Genomic DNA, 26636 nt, shown 5'->3' on the forward strand with positions numbered 1-26636 from the left:
ATTTGTTTAACACAGTGAAAAATCTACTGTAATGATACAGAAGTTAAAATAAATGCAGATGAACTATGAACTGTGACATGATGTTTAAATTAGGCAGCTTGCTGGAAGCTGATGGCTGCTGTCCCCTTTTCTGTAGAAGCAAAATCTGAAGCAAGCAGAGGTGAGAGGTGTACCGGATGATATTTATTTCAAGGCTTTATTAAAATTATGTTGCAGATTTAAATTAATATAAATATAAATAAATTATAACATGAATTAAATTATTAAAACTAAAAATAAATGCTTTGTTTTCACAGGCCAGTAAAAATATATAAGGGTCAATAGTGTAAAACCATGACTGACTGATCATGTGTTGTTAGGCTGGATACTGAGTTATTATTAACATTAATTACACTATCATAACATCTGTTTTTGGAAGTGTTGCATTAAAGCAGAAGGTGAGCCTCAGCTCTGAGAATGCTGATATGCTCACTTTTCTTCACTGGAGCCACTACATCCTCATTTAAAGGCTTACTTACTCACCCATACTCACTCATTCACTAGCACACTTAAACAGGCACAAAAACACATGAACACACCAAATCTACCTCATCCAATTCAATTTTATTTTATTTATATAGCGCCAAATCGTAATAAACAGTCACCTCAAAACGCTTTATGTCGTAAGGTAAAGAACCTACAATAATACAGAGAAGGCCCAGCAATCAAAATGACCCCCTATGAGCAGCATTTGGCAACAGTGGGAAGGAAAAACTCCCTTTTAACAGGAAGAAACCTCCAGCAGAACCAGGCTCAGGGAGGGGCCGTCATCAACCACCAGTTGGAGGTGAGGGGAGAGAGACAGAGATTAATAATAACTAATGATTACATGCACAGTGAAGTATAAACGGAGTAAAAAGAGGTGAATGAAAAGGAAAATCCAGCAGCCTAGGCCTATAGCAGCATAACTAAGGGATAGTTCAGGGTCACCTGATCCAGCCCTAACTATAAGCTTGATCATAAAGGGAAGTTTTAAACCTAATCATAGAAATAGAGAGGGTGTCTGTGTCCTGAATCCAAACTGGGAGACTGTCAGAACTCTTTTCACCTCCTCTTAATGTAAGAAAGCCTTCCAAGAAGATAAAGACTATTTTATTTTAAACCTAAGTTTAGGTTACATGTACACCTGATTTTATTTTACATTAATGGATTTGTGATCATTTATTTATTTTTGCATTTAAGAAAAAGTTTTCTTCAAAAAAAAATCAGATTTTAACATGGCACATTAAATTAAGTCAGCGCTGTATTTTCTTCTTGCATCTCCTCACTGGTCTGACTGAACTCCCCAGGCATCTCACACAGCCATGGGAATTGGCTCATGTCTAAAGCAAATGATTTCTTGTGGACTAGTGGCTGCACATGTTGTCTTGACCAAATATGGTTGAGTTAAAACACTACACTCCAACACTGCAGCACAGTGGAATGGAAGCAGGTTTCCTTAACTGGTGTGAGAGTCAACTATGACAACTATCAAAATGGGCCTGAAAACTGTATGGCCTGAATTTTGGATACTGGAGCCCTTTCATTTCTTAATTTCTTTACAGCTCAGATAACAGTGCTTCACTAGTGTATTACATGCAGTAGCCCAAAGGTTGAGTTGCCCTATCCTAAGCCTCTGAACCTTAGGTGTAAGCTTCAACTACACTTCTACTATCCCCATCAACAGTTTTTACACACAGAAAATCACCATAAAAGAAGGGAATTCTTTTATATATATACAGTATATATATACAGTATATATATATATATATATACACAGTATAGATATACACAGTTATATATATATATATATATACACAGATATATATATTAGAATATATAAATATATATATATTATATATATATATATATTATATATATATATAATTATATATATATATTAATATTATATATATATATATAATATACATACAGTGATATATATACCAGTATATATATATATATACAGTATATATATAATATAATTACAGTATAGTATACTATATACGATGTTTATATACTATATACAGTTATATAATATATATATATATACAGTATATATATATACAGTATATATATATATATACAGTATATATATATATATACAGTATATATATATATATACAGTATATATATAATATATATATATATATATACACCACACACACACATACATACATACATACATACATACACACGTACACACACACTACTATATTGCCAAAATTATTAACTCCCACATTTAAATCATTGAATTCAGTGCTTCAGTCACTTCCACAGGTGTATAAACCAACCACCTAGGCATGCAGACTGCTTCTACAAACATCAGTGAAAGAACGGGTCGCTCTCAGGAGCTCAGTGAACTCCAGCGCGGTACCGTGATAGGATGATACCTGTGCAACAAGTCCGGTCATGAAATTTCCTCACTGCTAACTTTTCCACAGTCAGCTGTTAGTGGGATTATAACAAAGTGGAAGCGATTGGGAACGACAGCAGCTCAGCCATGAAGTGGTAGGCCACGTATAATCACAGAGTGGGTCAGTGGATGCTGAGGTGCATAGGAAACAGAGGTCACCAACTTTCTGCAGAGTCAATCGCTACAGACCTCCAAACTTCTGATTAGCTCAAGAACAGTGTGTCGAGAGCTGCATGGAATGGTTTTCCATGGATGAGCAGCTACATCCAAGCCTTACATCACCATGAGCAATGCAAAGCATCAGATGCAGTGGTGTAAAGCACGCTGCCACTCGACTCTAGAGCAGTGGAGACGTGTTCTCTGGAGGGTTGAATCACGCTTCTCCATCTGATAATCCGATAAATGAGTCTGGATTTGGAGAACGGTACTTGTGTGACTGCATTGTGCCAAGTTTAAAGTTTAGTGGAGGGCGGATTATGGTGTGGGGTTGTTTCTCGGGAGTTAAGCAAGGGCCCTTAGTTCCAGCGAAAGGAACTCTTAATTCATTGTAGGAACAGTTTGGGGATGGCCCCTTCCTGCTCCAACATGACTGAGCACCAGTGCACAAAGCAGGTCCATAAAGACATAGATGAGCCAGTTTGGTGTGGAAGAACTTGACTGGTTGGACAGAGTCCTGACCTGGAGACTGTGAGCCAGGCCTCCTCTTCTAACATCAGTGTCTGATCTCACAGATGTGCTTCTGGAAGAATGGTCAAAAATTCCCATAAACACTCCTAAACCTGTGGAAAGCCTTCCCAGAAGAGTTGAAGCTGTTATAGCTGCAAAGGGTGGGCCGACATCACATTAAATCCTATGAATCAAGAATGGGAGGTCACTCAGGTTCATGTGCATGTGAAGACAGAGGAGCGAATACTTTTGGCAATATAGTGTATGTTTATCCCAATGCACCGGTGTAGTTTGCCAGCCCAAAGGGCAGCAAAGATGTTGAAAGTATGGAAAGATGGACTGCAAAGTAAAATTGTAAGACTAGATCAGTTGACAAAGAATCTTATGAGTTTAAAAACAACCAGAGAAACAAACAAACACACACACACACACACTCAGGAAAGTAAAAACACCAAGTGCAAAGAAACACAATGATTCAGTTTCTGTTTAGTTGCACTTTACTTTTTGCAGCAGTTTGTGTACAGTAAAAAGTCTGCCCCTCCCCCCCAGTTACAACAGCACATTTAAAGTATGGACAGATTTTTACTGATATGCTTAACTGTATCAATCAATGTAATAAGCAATCTGACAGTTTTTGTTCTATTTTTGGGAAAGCCTGCCTCTTTGAGTTTTTGCTTTATTGCCTATTGTCAGTAAACATGTCTGCATCCAAATTTTTTCATTGTGTTGCACAACACATCACACTGGTGTAAGAATTTACACCCAGAGGCTACATATTTTTTTCTTGTTCTAACAGCAGCTAACACGCCCAGGACAGCTCCGAGCGGCCTACAAAATGACTCTTATGAACTGAAATTCTCCGCTCAGAGGAGCAGCTCAAGTTCATGTGATCATTTCTTTAAACTTTAACAGTGAAACACTGACAGAGCATTTCATAATACTCAGACAACTCACACACACACATCTTATCAAAATGCCGCCTACTGTAGGGAGGCATTATAAGGCAGCTACACGGCTCACTGTACATTCAGATGCGTGTGTGTGCGTGTGTATAAGAGGTGGTCAGTCTTTGTGGCGCTTGTTACTTCAGATTTGTCTCCCATTTGTGTGAACTAACCGTTGTGTTATCATATATGCGGCAGTTTGTGCGATCTCTGCATTAGAAGGCCCAACTCTGCATACGTTTACTAATTTGTCTCTCCATGTCGGACTCTGGTGACGTCAGGGACTTCTTGCAAAAAAAAAAGAAAGAAAAGAAAAGAAAAACTAGAAACTTTTCAAAGTTAGAAACATTGAGTCTGACCTGGGCGCGTTAATCCACTCCCGTCGACGGCCACTCAAACAGAACAACAGAGGTGCTTTAATGGTCCTTAAATTATATCCCGATAAGAAATAGTTTTCTACAACGGGAAAGGCCAGAAGACGACTTTTCTGTTCCTCTCCCTGTCCCTCAGCAGTGGTTCGCGAAAAACTCCACCCTGGCTCAGCGCGTCGACGTACAGAGGGGCGGTGTTGGGTTCGGGTATTGCTCTGCAGCAGAGCAGTTTTGCAAGCAGCTGCATTTAACGTGTTATCTTACCCTTTAATCTGGTTTCCAAATTCTATCTGACTTCTTTAAATACTAAACTAACTTCATTTGTCTCAGAATGACTTTACTGTGCTGGAGGAGGGGGCGCGAGCGCGTTCAGACCTGTGTGCTGCGCTCTGATATGGTTTCCGGGTTGATACAATGTTTCCTTCAAACTGTGCCGAACCGTGGCAGCTGCGTTTGAACTTCCCCAGGTTTGGTGGGTGGGTCACAAGTGTCACTATCAGCAGTCATATACCCCATCCTATTGAAAAGACAGTGTATACAGGAACTGAGCCTCCATTAGGTGAAACGCTCGGGCAACATAACGGTCAAGTGCCCCCGGCTCTATCAAAGTTTTTCAACTTTTTCTTTGGGCTGAACATGGCTCGCATCCGGCTGTCATCGCTTATGGTGGCGGAACCGGAAGTCCGTCTTTCTGTTCTATAGCACTCTTTTAAAAACTATATTGTTAATAGTAATAATAATTAAAAGCTAATATCTAAATAACAAAGTAAGAAAATGAATTCTTAAGAAGAAGAAGAAAGGTAGAGGCCTCTACCTTTCTTCTCCGTCTTCTGAGTGCAGAAATTCAATTTAAATTTAAGCTTATTAATTGTGATGACTTTCTGAATTGCTATTCTTTGTGTTTGTGAAGTTTCATTCTTGAAACAGTGACTCACTTTCACACTATCAGCAATGATATAAAACTTCTCATAAACTTAATATAAAAAGTAAGGAAATCTGTTTTCAGTCGTTTGTTTTCTAAATTAACCTAAATCTCACGTCACATATCAAACATATTTCTTACATCAATCCAAAATAATTGAACATAAAAGAACACAAAGCATTCTTAAAGTTACAGTGAGTCTTTTTTTTTTTTTTTACTTTATTTAATGTGCTTTGTTGTCGCATTCACAAGACTTTCAGATATTTGACCTCTGACCTTTGCAATGGGGTCAAGGTCACTAAGACTCGAACTTCTCCAAGAGTTTTAGTGGATGCATCTATGATGTGAACTTGAACATCCTAGGTCACACTGTTCTCTAGTTATCGTGTTCACAAAGTTGAAACTGGCAGGGTGATGTCATCAGTGGAACCCCTGCAACATTCAAGCTGAGTCGTGGTATCCGGCAGGACTGTCCTGCCTCCCCATACTTATTCTGTACACAACTACTCTCCTCCCATATTGAAAATAGCATTTTAAAATGGTAAATGGACTAGTTCTTATATAGCGCTTTTCTACTCAGATATGAGCACTCAAAGCGCTTACACAACACGTTCACATTTACCCCATGCACACGCATTCATACAAGCACTTCCATGATTAATTAATTAAGCTAAGTGCTTCAATCGTCTAACATTCACTCACATTCATACTCCGACGGAACGGTCGGAGAGCAACTTGGGGTTAAGTATCTTGCCCAAGGATACATTGGCACGCAGCCTGCAGTAGCCAGGAATTGAACCACTGACCTTCCAATCAGTAGGTGACCTGCTCTACCTACTGAGCTACAACCACCCAAAGGAATGTCCATTGTAGATAGAGAAATTATAATTAGTCAACTTACAGATGATACTGCCTTATTTTTAAAAAATGCCAGCCAGGTTCCCACTGTTATTAAAACAGCTGAATCATTCTCAGCTGCATCTGGATTTTGTCTAAATCTGAGCAAATGTTGTATATCTGTAACGTTCCAGCCAAGAAAGAAGTGACTTATCTCAGGATTACCATTGTGAGAAACCCAAGGTTAAAATAACTGCCTTGATGATCAATAAGACAAAGAAAAACCTTAACGACTGGCTGCAGAGAGATGTCTCCTGATGAAAGCAGAAGGACGGGCTTGGATTACTTATGCAGCCATCCCTCTGTTTATTAACAAGCAACTATGTAACGCTATTCATCAGCTACTATTTAGTTTCATTTATATAAAAAAAAGGCACACTATGTGAGAAAATCTGTCATTATTAACACTTATGAATCCAGTAGTCTAAATTTTGTTGAGTTTATGACTCATGCAATACTTTCAAAATAAACCAGATAAAGCAATTTATATACAACCCCGTATCTATCTGGAACTTGAGTTTTCTAAGGTGGGTGGGGTCTTGGATTTCTTCTCCTTTGTAACTACAGCATAGAGAGGCTTCCCTTAACCTTGTCCAAGTTTCATGAGCAAATGCCCTTAGCTTGGTCTCTAATGTTTAAACCTAACTTTCCCCACATAGGTCTTTCCTATATATAAATGTTTATTTTACAAAAACTGGCTTCATAACACTGTAATTTTAGTTACCCAGCTATTCAATGATAATGGAATATTATTAAACTACACTGAATTTATTGAAAATTTTGGCATCACTAGCTTTCCTAAACACAGAACTACTTTTTTTTTGGCCACAGCAGCTTTGTTGACAGTAGAGAGTGACAGGAGGAGAGCTGGGGGAGAGACGCGCAGCAAAGAGCAGCAGGTCGGGACTTGAGCCTGTGCTGCCTGCACTTTGCCTCATGGCATACATGGTCGCCAGCTCTTCCACTGAGCCACACAGGCGCCCCTAATTAATCTTTTAATTGTCTTACAAAAGTAACACATCCACAAAGCCAAATTTAGTCATAATAAACCTTTATTGATAATATTTAAAAAGGAAACTGATCATTACATTAAAATGATTTATGAATTCAAAGATAAGAAATGTTCCTCCCCTGGATTTGCTCTGATTTCTCTGTTGTGATGATGTATTAATGACTGTCACTGTTTTTTGTAAACATGAACCAACAAGAAGCAATTCAAACCATGCAGTAAAGTGGCACAATGGAGAGATTGAATATGAACATCCTGGGTCTGGCAGAAGTTAGATGGACAAATGTTGGTCAATGAAAAGTTAACAGAGGCTGTATCGTGTACTGCAGAGGGAAACACCATGAGAGGGGCGCTGGAATCATCCCAGACAAGAAACATGGAGACACCATGAAAGGATACTGGACAATACTGAATCAGGTAATCGTGGTCAAACTGAATGCAAAACCTTTTGATACAGATCATACAGATTTATGTGCTCATGAGCAACAGCAACAATGAAGACATTGAAATGTTCTACAAGAACAATGAAAAATCCTGGAAATAGTGCAAGTCACAAGAGAGTATCTCTCATTCTGGATGATTTTAATGCAAAAGTTGGCGAAGGAAGGCAAGAGAACAGGAATCAAGAAATGAAAGTGTCATGGTCTCAGGTCTTTTGCCCAGCGTCTTGTGTTTTTGTTTCCCTGAGGTTCTGTTATTTTTTGAACTATCATTATGGTTATGTGTAGAGTTCCTGTTTCCCTTTGCCCTTGTGGTCGTCCCTGCACCCCTCTGTGCCTCTGTCTCGTGTGTTCGGTGTTTAGTTTTTTCTCCCAGTGTTGTGTCACGTTGTGTTTCTGTTTACCTGTCCTCTCTTCCGGTTTTATTTTCCTAGTGTCGTGTTCTGTGTCCACTGTGTTTAGATTTACTTCCCGTGTTTCCCATTGTCTCGTTACAGGTGTATATATTGTTTCAGTTTTCCCATGTCCTTTGTCATGACGTCATCATTGGTGTCCCCCTGCTGTGTGCTTTCCTGTCCGTGTTCTTTGTTTCAAGAGTTTAGTAGTCTGTTCTGCTGGCCCCGTCCAGCATTGTTTTGCTCTGTGCCTTCCAGCAATGAAGCTGAGATTTTTGAGTTTAACCCGGTCTGTAATCACAACAAATCATTTAAATACCTAATCGCTGCAGGGACAAATGAGTCTCTCAGCCTGTTCGTCCTACATCTTGGCAGCAGACATCTGCATCTGGAAGGAAGTCACCTAAACTCAGGGTGCAGTGGGCGTCGTGAGTCTGCCAGGATCAGTCTGGCCTTTTCCAGTGACCTCACCTTGTGCAAGTCAGAGTAGTTGCTTACGGTTGTGCTGGCAATTTTTCCGCACAACTTTACAACTCCCAATAGCTTGCTCCTGTTCTTACACGTTAAAAGTCCAAAGCAGCAGATGAAGTTGAAAGTAATTAAGGACTCAATAAAACAAGAGTAAAACATTCTCATAAAAGTAGCGTCCACATTAAAACCACAGAGATTCTGATAAATATGCATGAGCCTTTTTACAAAGTGAATTTAAATGGGCTTCAAAAGTCAGCCTGTTGTCAGTGATCGTTTCCAGGTATTTGTAATGGTTCATGACATTCTTTGTGACATCTTTGTCAGAAATAACCACAGTTTTTAACTGTGGTTATTACTGTTTTTTTCTAAAATCAATAACCATCTCCTTTGTTTTAGAAACACTTATCTTTAAAAAGGAGGACTCACACCAGCCAGTAAAATCCCTGTAATCCCTGTGATCAGGGTCATCTCTGCTGAGGAGGGACAGAATAACAGTCATCAGTGAATTTTAAAATGTGGTGCTGAGGAGACTGGCTGCGACAATCATTAGTATATAAAATAAACATAATAGATCATCTCTGATTATCATTATGAGCTCTGATCTTATTGATCACGGAGAAGATTAAGTCCACAGAGTACTTTGAAGTGGAATATGATGATGTGGGTCTCGAAATCTTGAAGGATAAAGTAAGCAGATGAACAGCTCCCTCGAGTTGTGTGGATTCCCTGCAGAACGTTTTTGTTATTTCTGGCTGATGCCCTGACCAGCCAATTTTGTGTTTGTTACCTTTTCGTGTGTTACTTGTTGGAAAACTCCAGAAATAAAAGCTGTTTTGAGTTCTGTCCTGCTTATAGAGTCTTTCATTGGGGTCCCATTGCTGCCTGCCACACAGCGGTGACACCTGAAGACATGAAAAGGTCAATATTCATTGCACTCCCAAAGAAACCTGGAACAACAGAATGCAAACTATGGTGATCAGAAGCAACAATGGAATTGGCTTCTCTTCATTGGCTTCCTGTTAAATCCAGAATTGAATTTAAAATGCCTCTTCTTATATTCAAGAATAATCAGGCTCCATCTTATCTTAAAGACCTCACTGTATCACCAATAGAGCACTTCGCTCTCAGACTGGCTTACTTGTGGTTCCTAGCATATGTGATGTTTCTCATGAGTGTTTTTTCTTCACTCACCTCTTGCTGTGTTTATACCCCACTCTGCATTTAATCATTAGTTGTTATTAATCTCTGGCTCTCTTCCACAGCATGTCTTTTGTCCTGTCTCCGTGCCCCTCCCTGATCCTGGTTCTGCTGTAGGTTTCTTCCTGTAAAAAGCGAGTTCTTCCTGCCCACTGTTGCCAAGTGCTTGCTCATGAGGGGTCATCTGAGTGCCTTCTCTAATTGTTGTGATTTGGTGCTATATAAATAAAACTGAATTGAATTGAAAAGCATTACCAGATGGACAGCAGAAAACACAAAAAAAGTAGTGACACTGCCTTTATTTTAGAAATTTGATTTTGAGGTTACATTTTGCAACAGAGTTAATATGCAGTCCACATATGCACATTCACTTCACCTATTGAATGGTAAAGGGTCATTGATTAATGCCATCACAACTTAAGTTGTAACACCACTAACACTAATATTACCTCGTCATCATCATTCTTCTGTCAAAACAAAACAAGTTTAATTCTAATGTGACTTTGAACAACAAACATTATAAATCAAGAGATTTTTTTTTTTTAGCTTTACTAGAGGTACACGTGACACATACAATGCTTTGGTCTATGAATGACAAAATTTGAATTACGGTGAACTTCTATGTTTTTTCTTTCCCCAACATTTGTTGTGAGATCTGTTTATAACACTGCTGCACCTTCTCAGTGTAACATGACAGTATAGGGACAGAGTGCTGATCAACTCTGTATCAACTCTGTATCATTAAAATACAAATGAAAAAAGTGAGGTCAAATGCTTGGTTACTTAATAATTTATTACTTTCTTGTACCTTAATTTATTATCATTATATGCACTTGATTTAACATTTTTCACTGATGGGCTGAAGATAAAATAGCACCGAAACAAGTGCAGATGATGACGGCTCAGTTCCATTAAGTAAAACAGCATGAGGAATGAGGTCATCATTTGCACTTTTACAAGTATGTATAGTAGTGTCTTTTCATTACGCTCGAAGAATCTTCACCAGCTGACAGTTCTACTGCCCGGAACGAGGCCTGCAATCCTAGAGCAGCTACAGAGGAAATAACGAGGTCTTAGAGCTGGAGCTGTTCCAACAATCATCATGGTGAACTGTTTGGACAATAATATACTGCTAAAAAAATTAAAAGAACACCTTTTAATCAGAGTACAGCATCAAGTCAGTTGAACTTCTAGGTTATTGATCTGGTAGTAGCAGAGGGGGTTGTTAATCAATCTGAAATGAACAACAGGTGCACCAGAGGGGCAACAATGAGACAACCCCCCAAACAGGAATGTTTTACAGGTGACATTTTTTCCTTCCTCTGCTTTTCTGACTGTTTTTTAACTAGTTTTGCATTGGGCTAGGGTCAGTGTCACTGCTGGTAGCATGAGGCCATATCTGGACCCTACAGAGGTTGCACAGGTAGTCCAACTCCTCCAGGATGGCACAACAATACGTGCCATTGCCACAAGGTTTGCTGTGTCTCAGCAGTCTCAAGAGCATGGAAGAGATTCCAGGAGACCCAGTTACTCTGGGAGAGCTGGACAGGGCCGTAGAAGGTCCTTAATCCATCAGCAGGACCAGTATCTGCTCCTTTGTGCAAGGAGGAACCAGGTGAGCACTGCCAGAGTCCTAAAAAATGACCTCCAGCAGCCACTGGTGTGACTGTCTCTGACCAAACAATCAGAAACAGACTTCATGTGGGTGGCCTGAGACCCTGATGCCCTCTAGTGGGCCCTGTGGTCACTGCCTGGCACCATGGAGCCTGACTGGCATTTGCCATAGAATACCAGAATTGGCAGGTTCGCCCTGAGCCCTGTGACAGATGTGAAAGAGTACGGAGAAGCTGTGGAGAACATTATGCTGCCTGTAACATTGTTCAGCATAACCGGTTTGGTGGTGGGTCAGTGATGGTCTGGGGAGGCTTGACCCACTGTCAGACCCTGCACTAGTTTATGGAGGATGAAGTAACTGATACCCCTGACTCGCCTGACCTAGATCGAATACAACACCTCTGGGACATTATGTTTCGGTCCATTGGACACCACCCGGTTGGACCTCAGACTGTCTAGGACCTCAGTGATGCCATGGTCCAAATCTGGGAGGAGATCCCAGCAAAATGAACTAGTCTGCCGCATCATGTTTTTGAATTCAGCCCTCTGTAGGTTGATAATTTTCACTTCCATCAAACACAGTGGATCCTTTCATTTCTAACACATTACCCAGTCCAATTTTTTTTCCCACTGAGATCTGATGTGTTCCTTTAATCTTTTTCAACAGTGTACATGGACAAGCTTAGAGCGAATGTCTGAATGTTTTGGGGAAAAAAACAGACAAGTGGGACTACCTTGATGTAATAAAGAAATACAACACTATAAAAGCAAAAGTACAATAGGTGGAAATTTTAAATATGAGGATCTGTGATGAATGCACTCATATACTTTAACAATTTTTGCTCAGATTGGCTCAAAAACACCAACCGGGTTTGTCTGAAAGGTCTGACTGTACTGAATCCAAAAATATATGTAACTGCATCAGGTATAGTGATGTGGTCCAAGCAAAATAAAAGTGCAGGCAAATTTTCTACACTCTATACTTTAACTTACATATTAATCAAAATATATTTAATGCAACTGATGTCTAAGATGTCACTCTCCCTGAAATAATATTGGCACAGGATCTTTAACAAACTGGATATTGTCACTACGTAGGCTATAAGGTATAAGCTAGTGACTGACTGAGCCTGATTGGCTGAGGGTAATCTGATTAACTTCAGAGCAGCTTCCACACAGACACAATCTTTAGAAACAGCTTCCTGAAATGGCTACGGTGAGGATTTAAATATACTGTATGATCTAAACAAAACACTAACACAGATAAAGAAACGTATGAGTTGCTAGATGCGTGTTAAGTCATGTTTACAGGAATATTGCATAATTTTACTCTGTTACCTCATATTATTGTTTGCATTCCAACTCGTAATTTGGTTTCTATTACCATAAGATTTGTAAATTTGAACTTTATGTTGCCCAGACCTTATTTACCTGAGCAAATACAGCATCTCAGTAAAACTGACATAATTTATGTAGAATCTGAGCTATTAATAAGACAATATGCTATAATATAGACTGGACCGTAATCTGATGTTTTAATTATTAATTCTATCTTTAGCCCCATGTGTCCAATTTACAAGGGGAAAACTGGTTTCCACTGTCTGAGGAGACGTCTTATCTGAACAGTTTAACACCCAAAGATGTTCAATTTATAATTTTTAAAACAGGAAGATACTTTCAAATTTGAAAAGTAGCAGCCAGAGAAAGTTTGTTATTTTTTAGTTTATATATCAATTAAATGTTTAAACACTGTCAAACATTTTCTTACAACAACTCCTCAATAAATGGACCGGGTGTTTCAACAAAATAAAAATGTGTTACACAGTATGCTGCAGTGCATTATTTAACAGATTTTTCAAAAATCAATCAAGAGTTGATCAATCAGGTTTAGGCAGCTGGCTCTTGACACACATTTTGCATCTTGTTCTGATTCTGTTCTGATTTATGGTCACAAAGCTCCACACAGCAGCACCATTCTGAATCATGAAAAACAGCTGAAGCACACTCCGGATTGCTCTCTTAATTACCGCGAAGCCCGAAGTCACAAAAGCCTGAATTCATTTTCTGTCACTGTCACTGGTTGGCAGCTGTCAGGATCAATGCTAATTCCTGTTTATGCTTTTTCCCCAAATATAACTGTTCATGAAATACAAAATGTAAAGCTGAAATAGAGGATCGCTAAAACAAAATATTGTGATGACAGATTCTGCTCACATTTACTGTCCTGCAGTAAAACATGACGACAACAAGGGGACTCCAGCTGTTTGCAGTACTCCACTAATGGAGTTTTAATCAGAACTTCCCAGCAGACACCGCTTCCTGTTGCCAGTCATCTGACCTCTGTTGTCTTGTATAGTTTCCAAACTGTCAGAGTAAGTTGGTACTCTCAGTTGCTGATGACTACTTCAGAGCCAGCTGTGGCTGCAGGGATACGAGGCATCTTCTTGAGTGGACTTGGGATGTGCTGAAAGAAGAAAACGTGATCAACATCATGAAACAATTCATTCATTTCTGACCTTATGCTGTGTTTTGAACAGGTTAGATTACAGGATAGATTATATGGGACAAGGAATGGCAAAATACTGCAGTCTACACCTGAACAAATTCACAAGAAAAAAGCATCTACTTGTTCACTCATCCACTCCATGCATGCACACCAATTACAAAAATAATGTATTTGTAATTATATTTGACATACAATTATCCCTGTCGCTGAAACATTTAGTCAAATAGACAATGACAACAAATCACCCACATCCCTTTTACAGTACGTATGTCTTAGTGTGTCACATGACAACTTTGACACACCTTTCCTACCATCTCTACAAAAATCTATTTCTGAGGTAGGCTTCACAGTAGGCTGGGTATGACACACCAATATTAGTCATTTACACTAAAGCGATCGTTAATAAAGTCCTTGAATTACAAACAGTCATATTTAAGTTGGAGATTGTGTTTTTATATATAGAAAATTGTTTATGACAAAGCTTGTAGGGCTATTTTTGAGAAAAGACAGGTGTGCATTTGGTGTAGCGTTTGGTTAGTCTTGGGAGGTCAGTGGTTTGAGCCCTGACTCCTCCAGTCCCTCAATGTCTGCATGCTGAAGCATCACTGGATAAGATACTTAACACAGTGGTGGATGCAAGTGCATGATAGGTTAATGAAGTGTTTAAAGCATAGAATATAAGAATGAATAAGGATAAAAGAAGTCTGCAGCATAAACGTACTTTGTGCAATAAGAGTAGGAAAGCTAAATATAAGTACCAGGATTAGAATGATGAAAACTTTAACGGTGAAATAATTTGACAGTGCTGGCAACATGTGTCTTCCAATAAATGGTCACACAAAATGATGGAAAGAGGTAGGAAGTGGTGTAAGTCAGCAGAAATGAGACGTACATACACACGCGTGAGCACGCAAACACACACACACTGCATCTGACTTCTCTATCCACCTTAAATGAGAATGACACTGAAATACAGACAAGTGTTCTTGTCACTGACGCCTGAAATTGCCTTTTTCCCTCCCGCTGTTGATTGTGTTTCACACTCAGTGAAACAAGAGAAACAGTGAAACAGTTTCCTAGATTTGATATTCAGGCTGTGAGACTGTATTTATGAATGGAGGTTCAACAGGAGAGCGCTCTGGTTAGTTAACCAGCCAGCAGTCTAATTTCCCTCCTCTTAGCATGGTACGGCTGTGGCTGTGCAAGGCTGCGAATAACTTTACTGCAAATTAATTTGTCTACAACACTGCTTCCTTACTAACAGCCATGCCTTCTTTTCCCAGCAGCCATGATTTTTTGTGTTCTCACTTTATAGGCACCAGATTTTCATAGCCAAAAAAATACATAAATAAATAAAAACCAGACACCACATACTCCCACAGCACCTCCCACAGGATTCCCCGAGGGACGTGGTTGAATGCCTTCTCCAAGTCCACAAAACACTTGAAGACTGGATGGGCAAACTCCCACACACACACTCGAATATCCTCGAGAGAATGAAGAGCTGGTCCAGCGTTCTGTGACCAGGATGAAAACTGCATTTGACTAACAGAGATGGACCCTCCTTTCCAGCACGCTGGCATAGACCTCACCAGGAAGACTGAGGAGTGTGATCCCCGATAGTCGGAGCACACCCTCCGGTCTCCCTTCTTAAAGATGGGGTCCACCACCCCGGTCTGCCAATCCAGTGGCACCGCCCCAGATCTCCGCACGATGTTGCAGAGGCGTGTCAACCAAGACAGCCCTACAACATCTACAGCCTTCAGGCACTCAGGGCGAATCTTGTCCACCCCAGGGGTCCTGCCACCAAGGAGTTGTTTAACCACCTCAGTGACCTCACCCCCAGTGATGGACGAGTCATCCCCCTCGTCCCTAGACTCTGCTTCCACCACAGAAGGCACCAATATTCCAAAGAGGGGACTGGAACAGTGTGTAAATGGTAAAATGAACTGAAGCTTTTCTACTCCTACTGACCCTACATGTCCACCAGGTCATATGTTTCTACCAGAAGCCACTCATGCATTTACAGTTATAAAGGCTGTTAAAGAATGAATCTGATCTACATGAAAGATAGAAAGCTGTCCTAATGTTCATGTACCTCGGTGGCACTGCTTGAGCGAACCAGTTCTGACTCTGCTGGCAGGTCATCATCCAGAGGTCTGCGGGCATATTCCCTGCGATGTTTGTCATCCACCCGCGTCAAGTACCACGTCCCTGGGAACAGGTCCTCAACTGAGCTTTGTGGGACATAGTTGGCTAGATAGAGAGGGGGGAAAAAAGATTATCAGTGATAGCAAGCTTCCAAATATCAGTCTAGTTCTGTGTGTGATTAACTCAGTGTTTTAGCCACACCGGCCTTCTTTGCTTAGTCAAGATATTGATCATGTTTCTTTCTGCACAAGTTATTTTTTCTATAAGGCCACAGCAACAGTGTAGCCCTGAAATCTGAATGTTGTGGGCCTTAGTCAAGCTTCTTGATTATTTTGAATCAACTGTCACATATTTGTCATTACCCTCAAACAACTTGTATAGGAGAAAAACAGCAAACACACACACACCAATGTGTGTGTTAATGACTGCTCTCCTTACTGTCAGACATATAAGGTCATACCTAAGTGGTGTGTCTCTTCTCGCAGCTTCATATTCTCAGAGAACACAGCTGGTGAAACTTTCTTCCTCGAGTCCAGTCTTGTCTTCAGGTCACTTAGGCTCAACACAAGTTTGTCCAGACTAGATCCTGACACAAACAACCAACAAGACGCAAGAATGCACTACAGTTTCTTTATCCCATTTTTAATGACAATTTTACTCATGTCACACAACTGTAAAATGTCTGACTTACCAGGGGTATGGTCCTGTGTCACTCTGAGAGAATAGAGTGTAGCAGCAAATCCTGAACCATAGGAGAAGACTCCAATCCTCTGTCCTGCCAACTGTGATGGTGTGTGTCTACAACGTAGATGCAACAAATATTCTTACATACATACTGAATGATATGTAAAACTAGTCCTGAGTCAGTATTAGCGCTAGCAGGACAAGGATTCCGGGACAAGGATCCCCACAGAGTCTTGATTTAATATTATGGAGTTAGTATGGATTCAGGGAAGAAAGAGAGGTCACTGACACACCCTAAATCTAGCTTTACCTACTCCATGTACTGCATTTTAGGAAGCACATACTGTCATCGTCACAGAGATGCGGTTCAGGGTCACTATCAGATGTAGTCACACTGTAGGCATCATTAACAACGGCCCAGATCGAACCACTGAGCTAGTCTGATCACCTCCAAATGGTAATGCTATATGTTAAGGGCAGTGCTGTGTAGTAATTTTGCTACCTAAAAGGCAGCTGAGAAACAATCTGCTGTGGTGGTGGTGGTTGTTGTGGTGGTGGTGGGGTATTAGCTTTGATTTCATCCTTTTTAAGCGCATAATTAGAACAAATGCTTGAACCCAGTGGTTGAATAAATGCAAACAGAACTGAGACATACTGTGCAATAAGTGACGCCAGGCAGCCATAGACTGAGGGGGTGTACATGTTTCCATTCTGGCTGGAGATCAGCAGGGATGGCTTGGTCTTCCTCTCAAACAGATCTGTGCTGGCCTTCATGAATGCTTTCTCCACATCCCGGTCAAAGTAGGTATCCTCTGGCTGTACATCTCTGCCACACACAGTGAGTAACAGAATCAATATAAAGTGCTTTTCCCTCCCTTTGTGTTTGTATACAAATAAAAAAGATGAAAGTGACTGAATGTCTAAAACTAGCATAAAAATTTAAGGTTACAACATTATTTAAACAAACAAAAAAAAAAAAATTACTGTGATAAAGGTAAGATGGATTTAAAGAACATGGAAGTAATGCAGGAGGGTCAGTCCATATGACAAAACATGCCTGTCAGTACAAACATACTACATCAACTGTTATCACCAGTTTCTTTAACTGGTTCTTTAGAAACAGATATTTAATACAGACACCTGTCTGGCCAGGTGCTTTACTTTGAGGGTACCTGAAGGCTTCGAGGCCGGTGAAGGGTCCCGTCTCAGTGTTGGGGTTAGGGTGGCTCAGAAAGTCATTCAGCATCAGTCTAGCTAATGACTTCTGTACCAGCTTGCAGTAGGGAGAGTGGAAGACTAAAAAGCCAAAGTCCTCCAGGCTGAAGCACTTGTCTGAACCCTCTGTCAGAAAATAGAATGATTAAAAACCACGTAAGCCCAGAAATTCATTAATCAATGAAATGATGGTTACTGTCTGTGCTTGGGCTCAAGCAGTGAGCTGTAAAGTGGCAACAGTTCCCACTCAAACCAACACTTCTCTTTAACCTGCTTTATCTGCAGACTGCTTGCATCATGCTCACTGCAAGCTTTTAGGGTTTGATTTGATTCAACAAAGGGGCAACAAACATCACGTGTGTGTCTTTGTGTGTAAAAGTTTTGAGGATTTCTGATAACCTACCTCGTTGCCATTGTGCATGGATTTTGTTGCGATACACAGAGTAGCAGCGATCCAAGGCACTCAGGTAGCACTGTATCGACAGCTTGCCATCTACAACAGGGTACTCTGACACCATGTCTGGCTTATAGAAGTCATATGCATGCTGCATGTGTGTTCCCCGCAGGCCTACATATTTAAATAAAAAAAAAAAAAATTCGTTCATTCATTCTTCATTTTTCCACAAATGTCAAAACATCTGTCACCGGCACCCGGGTGGCTTAGTGGTGAAGCCGGCGACCACATACATATGCCGCGTTGTGGTGCGGCATATGTATGCGGCTTGAAATATGGTCTAGTCCACCCCATGCCCCCCTTTAGATTCCCTTCTGCTTGCTGGAGGTATCACAGTTGTAAAGAAGCAGGGCTGCCGTCAGCCTCCAGCAAGCTGTCTGATTTAAACATCATGTAAGACTAAATTAATATTTCATCTCCATATTTTAAAGTCTGTAGCTTTACTGTAGATTTTCACTGTGTAAAACAAAGAGGAGGAGCTACAAAGTTTGTTTTTCTTCATGTTGGAGCTTGCTGATCAGGTGGTTTGATGAAGGGCTCCTCCAGCTGTTTAACGATGAATAATAATGATTACAGGAACAAGCGCTGCTGTTTTGGATGCTCACCGTCTCAGTAACGGCTCCGCCTCTTTGCTCTTAGCTGTGTGTGTGTGTGTGTGTGTGTGTGTGTGTGTGTGTGTGTGTGTGTGTGTGTGTGTGTGTGTAGACAAACTCCACATTAAACTATAATAGCATCATCACTGCCGCTGTTGTGTTATCAGTCTTTTTGTTGCAAAAACTGGGGGCTGCATGTCATAATGTCATCATACTTTTTATTCACATGCGTGCTCCTAAATAGGTTTCTGCTGCAGGTCGATTTTTAGTCCCTAATGTGGCGAAATGCTCACGTTTACACCGTGAGCGCTATAAAGTCGTGCATTAAACAAAGCAAAAATTTTGCATAGAGGAATTTTTGTAATGAAGTTACTCAATGAATAGTTGCAGCCCTGATCTGTTCAGACACATGCTGTTTTATGCTCACTTGAAAAGTCAAATGACTGAGGCGGTTTCTGGCATTTAGATTTAATTTACAGTTTATTGCCCAACAGACAGATGCACCAATGGGGCTGTGCTTTATTACCAGTGCTTATATCATATCTCATCTGACCAGAAAATTATATTTTTCCCCAAACTTAATTTCAGCTGTCCTGCTGAGAACATCAAACCTTCAGTGACACAAGGGCTGTCTCAAAAACTGACCATAAGAAACAAAGTGATCAGTTAACTGACCTCGCTCAAAGGCCAGTGGAGCATTAGGTCCAATCAGCATGGCCACAGCACCAGCACCCCCTGTGGGCCGAGCACTTCCCGTGGCATAGACAGCGATGTCCCCTGCTACCACCAAAGCATACCGTCCTGCAAAGAGGAAACAACCAGCAATCACCAAAACAAACAGACGCTGGGCTGGAGCAGGTGGAAAGATCGTCTTTCTTCACTCTCGAGCTTTGATAAAAGGAGTGTGTGTGTGTGTGTGTGTGTGTGTGTGTGTGTGTGTGTGTGTGTGTGTGTGTGTGTGTGTGTGTGTGTGTGTGTGTGTGAGACAGAGAGGAAGGACTCCAGCTCGTCATCTTTATTTGCTGTTGTGTTATTAAATAGAGCCTGCTTGGGCTGAATCTCTTTGCATTTAAACACATGCTCCTAAATACATTTTACAGTCTGCAGGTATCATTTTTAGCCACAAATACGAGCAAAATGCTCCCATCATTGAGCCCTACCAAACACCACACACACACCCTCTACAATGCCTTCTATTCACTATAGCAAGAACAGCCTCTTTTCTAACACTAACAAGTTAATAAAATGACACTGCTGAATGACTTACTGGGTAATGCTGAGTAATTCAGCTTAACTGGAGGACTTTTAATTAGACTGGGATGACAACTATATCAGTGCAACACATTTTGGACACTACCAAAAATTGTTAAGGCAAATGTAGAAACCATTCTTTGGCTCCAGCATCTCAAATGTTTGCATTTCTTTGGTTTACATCGTTGTAAAATTGTGCCTGTTTGGTTTCAAAGATAAAAACCTTTGACTGAGAACATGAGCTATTTATGATCATTTTCTGATATAAACAAACACAACTTAGCAATTAAGAAAAGCTTACTCACCATCCCATGAACTGGATTCCACCCAGTTGACAGCATTGAAAAGTGCAGCTGTACCACCATAGCAAGCATTTGTGGTGTCAATTCCCTCCACATCTGTGTTGCCAGAGTCCTCAAACAGCTGCATGAGGACGGTCTTGACAGACTTGGATTTGTCAATGATGGTTTCAGTGCCGACTTCCAGTCGACCAATGCTGTCGTAGGATAGAGCATTCCTTTCCATCAACCTCTGGACCACAGTCAGGCACAGAGAATTTATATCCTCACGGTCTGAACAAAAGCCCATGCGAGCTTGGCCCAAGCCCACGGTGTATTTACCAGACAGCACACCATCAAACTCCTCCAGCTCAGCCTGGTCCACATATTGGGATGGGAAGTAGAGTTCTATGGCAATGATGCCCACATCTGTAGGCCATGGTCCCAAGTAACTAACAGGGGCTGAGCCAGGCATCCTGAATAAGTTGAGAAGAGGTTTCATATGCAGCATTATATTAATGCAACAGATATGCTGTAAGTTTCCAAGCACACCAGTTGTGAAATGTCAGAAAGCAGGACTGATGGAGATATCAGGGACTTAATTAATACTGATAGTTTTTTAATGAATTACAGGATCAGACGATATACTTTAAATAGCTATATACAGCTGTTACAGCTTCCACATCTGCAAGTATGCAAGGGTCCTTGAGTGTCCGAGTTAAGCAAATTTAGTCATTAGACGGTGACTACAAGGATCCATGTCAATGTCTGTGTGCCTGCCAATCTTCTGTGATCGCATGGACTCATCCATGGAGAAACTACATTACAATGCACCAACGACATGTGCAGCAAGGTGATCCAGTGATTGGCACTAACGCCTCACAATAAGAATGTTATTGATTCAAATCCACTGTTTAATCCACTTTTAAATATCAAAATAAAATATATAAGAAGGCCTGAGGCCTGGATTATTCTTACACATGGGCAAGCATGCAGACCGCTGTCAGCACTACAGACCAGCTAATTACAGCATTGTTTGGAGTCCACATGTGCAGTGGAATGTCTTGCGAAAGATTCCACACAGTCCAAAAGCAAAAACAAAACAAAAAACAAGTCAAAATCAAATAAAAAGGTGGAAGTCCACGCGCAGCCTTTCATTCACCATTTGATGATGAAACCGCTCTGACCCAGAGGACCCTCCCATATTTGCAGACATGGAATCATTAACTGCAGCAGCTGACTAAAAAAAAAGTTGTTTCTTTTAAATATAAAACTATGATTTTTTTTTTAATTTTCACCAGTCAGTTTTAAAAAGTGCATGTCACTGTTTTTGTAGAAAATAAACCTATATATTATTTTTTGCCATTCAGCCTAATATCAAGAGTTACCTACTTGGGCTGCACCTCATGACACCTAATGTTAAAAAATACACCTTGTGAAAAATAGGGGTTCTCTATATGAATACATTTGCATATTATGATATATTAGTAGCTGACTGGTTCTCAGAGTAAGGTTGAAAACATACAGTCATAACAATACTAATATAACAATAATACTTATGTACAAAACCTTTACACCTGCGTAATTAAGGAGGACCGAGTACATTTTAAATTATAGCAAACTAGATAAACTACCTTATTTTAAATAACGCTTATACTGTACACGGTCACAGACTATTACAAACCACTAACACAAAAGTATAACACAAACACACTTCTTTCTTTCATTGGACAGATCAGAAAGCAGTTTGTTTGGAATTTACTGATAAGCTACCGAACCAACATCACCGGAGTTTCGCAGCATTAATAATAAGTAACACTAGGCAAGGATCAGTGTGCGGTTATGTTTACTAACAATCTGACGGATGTTATTGAGCCGATTTCTCGTTTGCAGGTCTCCGCTGAAGGACACCGACGGTGCTAAAAACACGAGAACAGCAAAGATAGGACACTTGGTACAACTGTTCAGATACGATTATTAACCACTTTCTTTACTTGACTTTTCTATAATAATCATAAGATATTAACATATGCAGACTATACACACAGTCGCTAAGATTAGCTAATCAAAGGCACAAGCAGCAGACTTTCAGAGCCAAATTTGGCTAGCTTAGCTTAAAGTGGAAAAAGCATTTCTGTAGCTGCGTACAACAATATATGCACTTTTATACGGGTTATAATAAGACGTACCTAAACAGCTACATTAAACTAGACGCGGACCAGGTAGAGACAGTGGAGAATGAAATTGGGTGAAAGGGCAACGGCAGCGGAATTTCCTGAAACTTCACCAGTGCATTCCCGGTTGCCAAAGGATAATCGACCACAGCGAGTTAACGGGACAGTTATGCTTGAAAATATGTTGTTGGAACAAAAAAGGTGATAAACAAATAAAGAAAACACCTAGCTGGCTAAAATTCCTGTTCAGAGTACAGACTTTGACAGATCACAATACGGACTATGAGCATGTTTTCAGACAGTTTGCTAGTCGGAAGAAAATAGCTGACGGACCACCTCAACCGTATGTTTTACATAAAATATATAAAAAAAAAACATTACACAAATGCAAATTTTGCCTTAAACCTGTTGTAAAGAGTCTGACCCGTCAAGTCTGATTCAGTGTTAATATGCTTACGTTAACTAATACATCTATTAAAAGATTAATTCCTTTCATTTCAAAATGAGATTAACAGCAACGTACAGAGACTTTCTCTTGTGTTTTCTTCATAATTAAACATGTAGCTGCAAAATATTCGTAAAGATTCTCACCTGTATGTGGTCGACTTCAGGGATAAAGGTTATGTTGTTCCAGAGTTTTTTATATCCAGCTCAGCAGCCTCTCCTGGCCGAGTAGGTGTATTTATATCGGACAATGACAGCGCAGCGTAACCTCGGTACTACAGTACCGGGTTTCCTGTCCAATCACAGTCACAGACACCATGCGGCGCTACAAACCACTGAAAGCTGCTGGCCAATCGGAGATTACCAATCACAACCACGCACCACAGCCGGATTTGCCGTCCAATAGTGTGACGTGCATGATGTCTGGTGAGAGAGAACGAGCCAATCAGGTTGCACAAATAATTCCTGGCGCGGTAGTGGGTAACGCTTGTAGTACAGAACACCATGCTCACAGGAAGGGAAAGTCCGTTTTGTTTTTATATAATTTCTGATGATTACCAACAGTGCTCATTTGTTACATACTGCAAAACGAGTTGAATTACTGTAACATTATATACAGTAACTTATCATGGAAAAGCATATAATTAACCACTAATCGATATCAGTCATCTAGGCTCTTTTGTTCCAGGGTAATTTTGCCTGTCATCAGTAAGCTATATAAAACATGAAAGATAAAAGTAGCCCCCTAATCGCAGAATGGACTGGTTAGTCTATATGTGAAATCTGTGTAGTAACTAGTTATTATAGCTTTCAGCGTAAAAAACACAGTATTTCTTTTCCCTGCAGTTTATTTTCTCCTGGAAAGACACAACAAACAAACAAAACTAAATTCAATCAGTAATAACTCCACAATTTTAAGGTCAAAGTGAACACTCTTAAACTTCAGCTGGGGTGATCACCAGGTCATTTTAACATCATTCCAAATCAAAGTTTTTTTCCGGGGTGGGGGGTTACTTTTCCTTTTCTAATCAAAATGATATGTTACAAGGTGAATAATGGGCTTATACTGAGCCAGTAAACACTGATAACTGCTTGGTAAAGAATAACAATTAAATTTAGTCTCCATGCAGCTTTATAGAAAGTGTATGACTACATCAGCAAACTGATGGAAAAACCATGGGACAGACTGAGTATGAATTAGATGGATGGATAAGGAGACCACAAAATGTTGCAGCAGAAACCTGGGGAGAAATACTAGCTGGAGAGTCTAGGAGAGTTTTTAATATTATAAATATTCAGAAAGAAACCTTAGATACACCCCATTCTACCTTAACATGCAGAGAAAGTTTTTTGGCAAACATAAGAGAAAAGAAAAAAAGAATCACTGTTGTAAATGACTATTTGCTGTAAATGGAAGAAAGTGTAAACTTTTAAGTCTGTAAAAACTTTGCTACAATGATGTTCAGTTAGTTATTACAATCACAACAAACTGCGTGGACAGAGTTTTCAAATCAAAACAGTAACAACAACATATTTGTAATACAAACATTTCTTTCATTACATTTTTTTAAAATCCTGTTTATAAAGCAACAGATACTTTATTCTGAACAAAATGTTCTTAAAAAACATTGTACCCTTTTGAATACATATGAAACTGAACTTGCATAATAACAAGATAAAAAATTTTTTTTAGACAAAACAAAGAAAAAAGGCATTAAACTTCTCTTTCAAGTGAATCAGCCCTTCTTCCATGTTCCGGCTATGTAGATACAACTGGTAGTACAGTACACTGCTGAAGGCAAAACAGAAATAAAACATTTAATTGATGTTAAACACATGCTTCAGTCTGATATGTAATGCATGCAGATACGGAGGAATCAAAACCAAAGTTGGTAAGCGTGGGGCAGAGAGGGTTCTAGCCGGTACCTCTTATTGAACTTGAGTCGCAGAATTTCTGTCCCACAGTAACAGCAGCTGGCTTCCAGCTTGTGGCTCTAATTCCTACATCAGACAAAAAAGATCGAGAAAAGTTCAAATGAAATCAGATATTTACAACATTATTATACATTTAAGCATACTTTATCTAATTAATAATAAAGGATCAGCTTCTAGTCCCAGTGTGTAACATGTGTTGCAACATTTTGATCATTTGTGTGTTATTAAAATACATTTTGACTGGAATACGGTGCTGTGAAAAAGCATTCGCTCCCTTCCTGATTTCTTTTTTTTTTTTCTTCTTCTTTTTTTGCATATTTCTCACACTGCCATATGTCAAACAAATTATACTATCAGCCAAAGATAACCTGAGTAAACACAAAATGTTTTTAATTAAGATTTTATTTATTAACGGAAAAAAGCTATCCAAACCTACCAGGCCCTACGTGAAAAAGTAAGTGACCCCTGAACTGGTTGTGCCACCCGTGGCAGCAAATAATTACAGTCAAGCAACAACTGTGTTACTTTAATTTTTGGAGCAGTGTATTATGGAGTGTGACACTAAGTCACAGTGACTTCTCTTCATTCAGTGTGCCTGTAACTGCTACAAAACTGGAGCAGCACTGTCATTACAGGCAGAAGAGTAGTGACTGTGCATTGGTGAGGGTGCCTCAGCCCAGAGAGTAAATGTTACTTATTTTGAGAAAACACCAACTGACACTGAGAAAACAGGACAGTAGTGCATCTCAAAACTGAAACTAGGGTCAATTTACTGCCAGTATGGTGGCTTATTAAGTGGTGCAATGTAAAATCCAATTTTGAGTAAATGGAAATTTATTGTAGGAGGCAAAAGTTGCCACTTACTCTGCTCTTGATAATGTTACTAATTAATTCTGTATATTTTTGTGCAAGTAGAAAAGCTTCGGAATTCTTATTTACAAATGCTAAAAATGTTCTGTTACAACAGGAGATACACTACATGGACTGGACCACACTTCTTAATTACTGAATTCAATAAACCCTCAGCGTTGTTTTTCTGGGGCCTTTGGTTCCAGTGAAGGGGAATTTGGATGTGTGACCTTACCGAGGCATTTTGAAGACTTCTATGCTTCCAACTTTATGGCAACAGTTTGGGGAAGGCCCTTTTCTGCTCCAGCATCAATGTGCCCTTTCCCAAAAAGCAAGGTTCCTAAAGGCATGGCTGGATAAGTTTGGTGTGGAAAAACTAGACTGCCCCACACAGAGCCACATAAAGTCTTGAGCTACCCTATTTTATATATTGCTTCAAAGGAGCTGGTCTTTCTTATACTTCTTACAGTGGTCTTGAGCTGTAGTTCTCCAGCTTTCTGAAGGTACCTTTCAAAGTTTTTCTTTGGACATTGGCTGCTTTTTCAATCATTTTCAGTCCAGTCTTTGTACCTGACCATTTTTAGAGGCATCTTTTTAATTAAGCCACTTAACACTGACCTATGAATAATTCAAATATAAAACATTCACCCAACCCAAGAGCTGAATCAGTTTTGTGTCTATACTTCACAACATCTTTAGGCACTTTGTTACTGCTAGTCTATTGCAAAATCACACCAACAAA

At 39.9% G+C, this 26636-nt stretch overlaps 3 protein-coding genes across 6 annotated transcripts in view; all 3 read right to left on the bottom strand.

The window, feature by feature from the left end:
- The window catches only part of tln1 (talin 1), a 66003-nt gene extending 61250 nt beyond the window's left edge, over positions 1-4753 (bottom strand). For both annotated transcript variants that reach the window (XM_030723943.1, XM_030723944.1), the window contains exon 1: positions 4404-4753. The gene's annotated coding sequence lies outside the window, so the exon portion shown is untranslated. The remainder of the gene's footprint in view (positions 1-4403) is intronic.
- An 8314-nt stretch (positions 4754-13067) lies between these two features.
- hmgcs1 (3-hydroxy-3-methylglutaryl-CoA synthase 1 (soluble)) lies at positions 13068-23408 on the bottom strand. Of its 2 annotated transcripts, XM_030723952.1 has the most exons (10): positions 23258-23408; positions 20520-20968; positions 19639-19764; positions 18320-18484; positions 17874-18042; positions 17357-17527; positions 16709-16815; positions 16478-16603; positions 15965-16122; positions 13068-13824 (listed from the first exon to the last, which is right to left on the bottom strand). In XM_030723952.1, exons 2-10 carry the CDS (start codon positions 20965-20967, stop codon positions 13747-13749), a joined length of 1548 nt encoding a protein of 515 aa, XP_030579812.1. In that variant the 5' UTR covers position 20968; positions 23258-23408; the 3' UTR covers positions 13068-13746. The 2 variants fall into 2 exon arrangements, with proteins under 2 accessions (XP_030579812.1, XP_030579813.1); XM_030723953.1 differs by lacking the exon at positions 18320-18484.
- Positions 23409-24224: 816 nt separating this feature from the next.
- The window catches only part of ythdc2 (YTH domain containing 2), a 36859-nt gene continuing 34447 nt past the window's right edge, over positions 24225-26636 (bottom strand). Inside the window, exons 31-32 of one of the 2 annotated variants that reach the window (XM_030724070.1) lie at positions 25037-25111; positions 24225-24899 (exon numbers count right to left, since the gene is read on the bottom strand). In XM_030724070.1, the coding sequence (XP_030579930.1) occupies positions 25040-25111 (72 nt within the window). In that variant the 3' untranslated portion in view covers positions 24225-24899; positions 25037-25039. Of the gene's footprint in view, positions 24903-25036; positions 25112-26636 lie in introns of both variants that reach the window. The other variant, XM_030724069.1, reaches the window with a different exon arrangement.

The sequence above is a fragment of the Archocentrus centrarchus genome, unplaced genomic scaffold, assembly GCF_007364275.1.
Source record: "Archocentrus centrarchus isolate MPI-CPG fArcCen1 unplaced genomic scaffold, fArcCen1 scaffold_30_ctg1, whole genome shotgun sequence".
In the NCBI taxonomy this organism is placed as follows: Eukaryota; Metazoa; Chordata; class Actinopteri; order Cichliformes; family Cichlidae; genus Archocentrus; species Archocentrus centrarchus.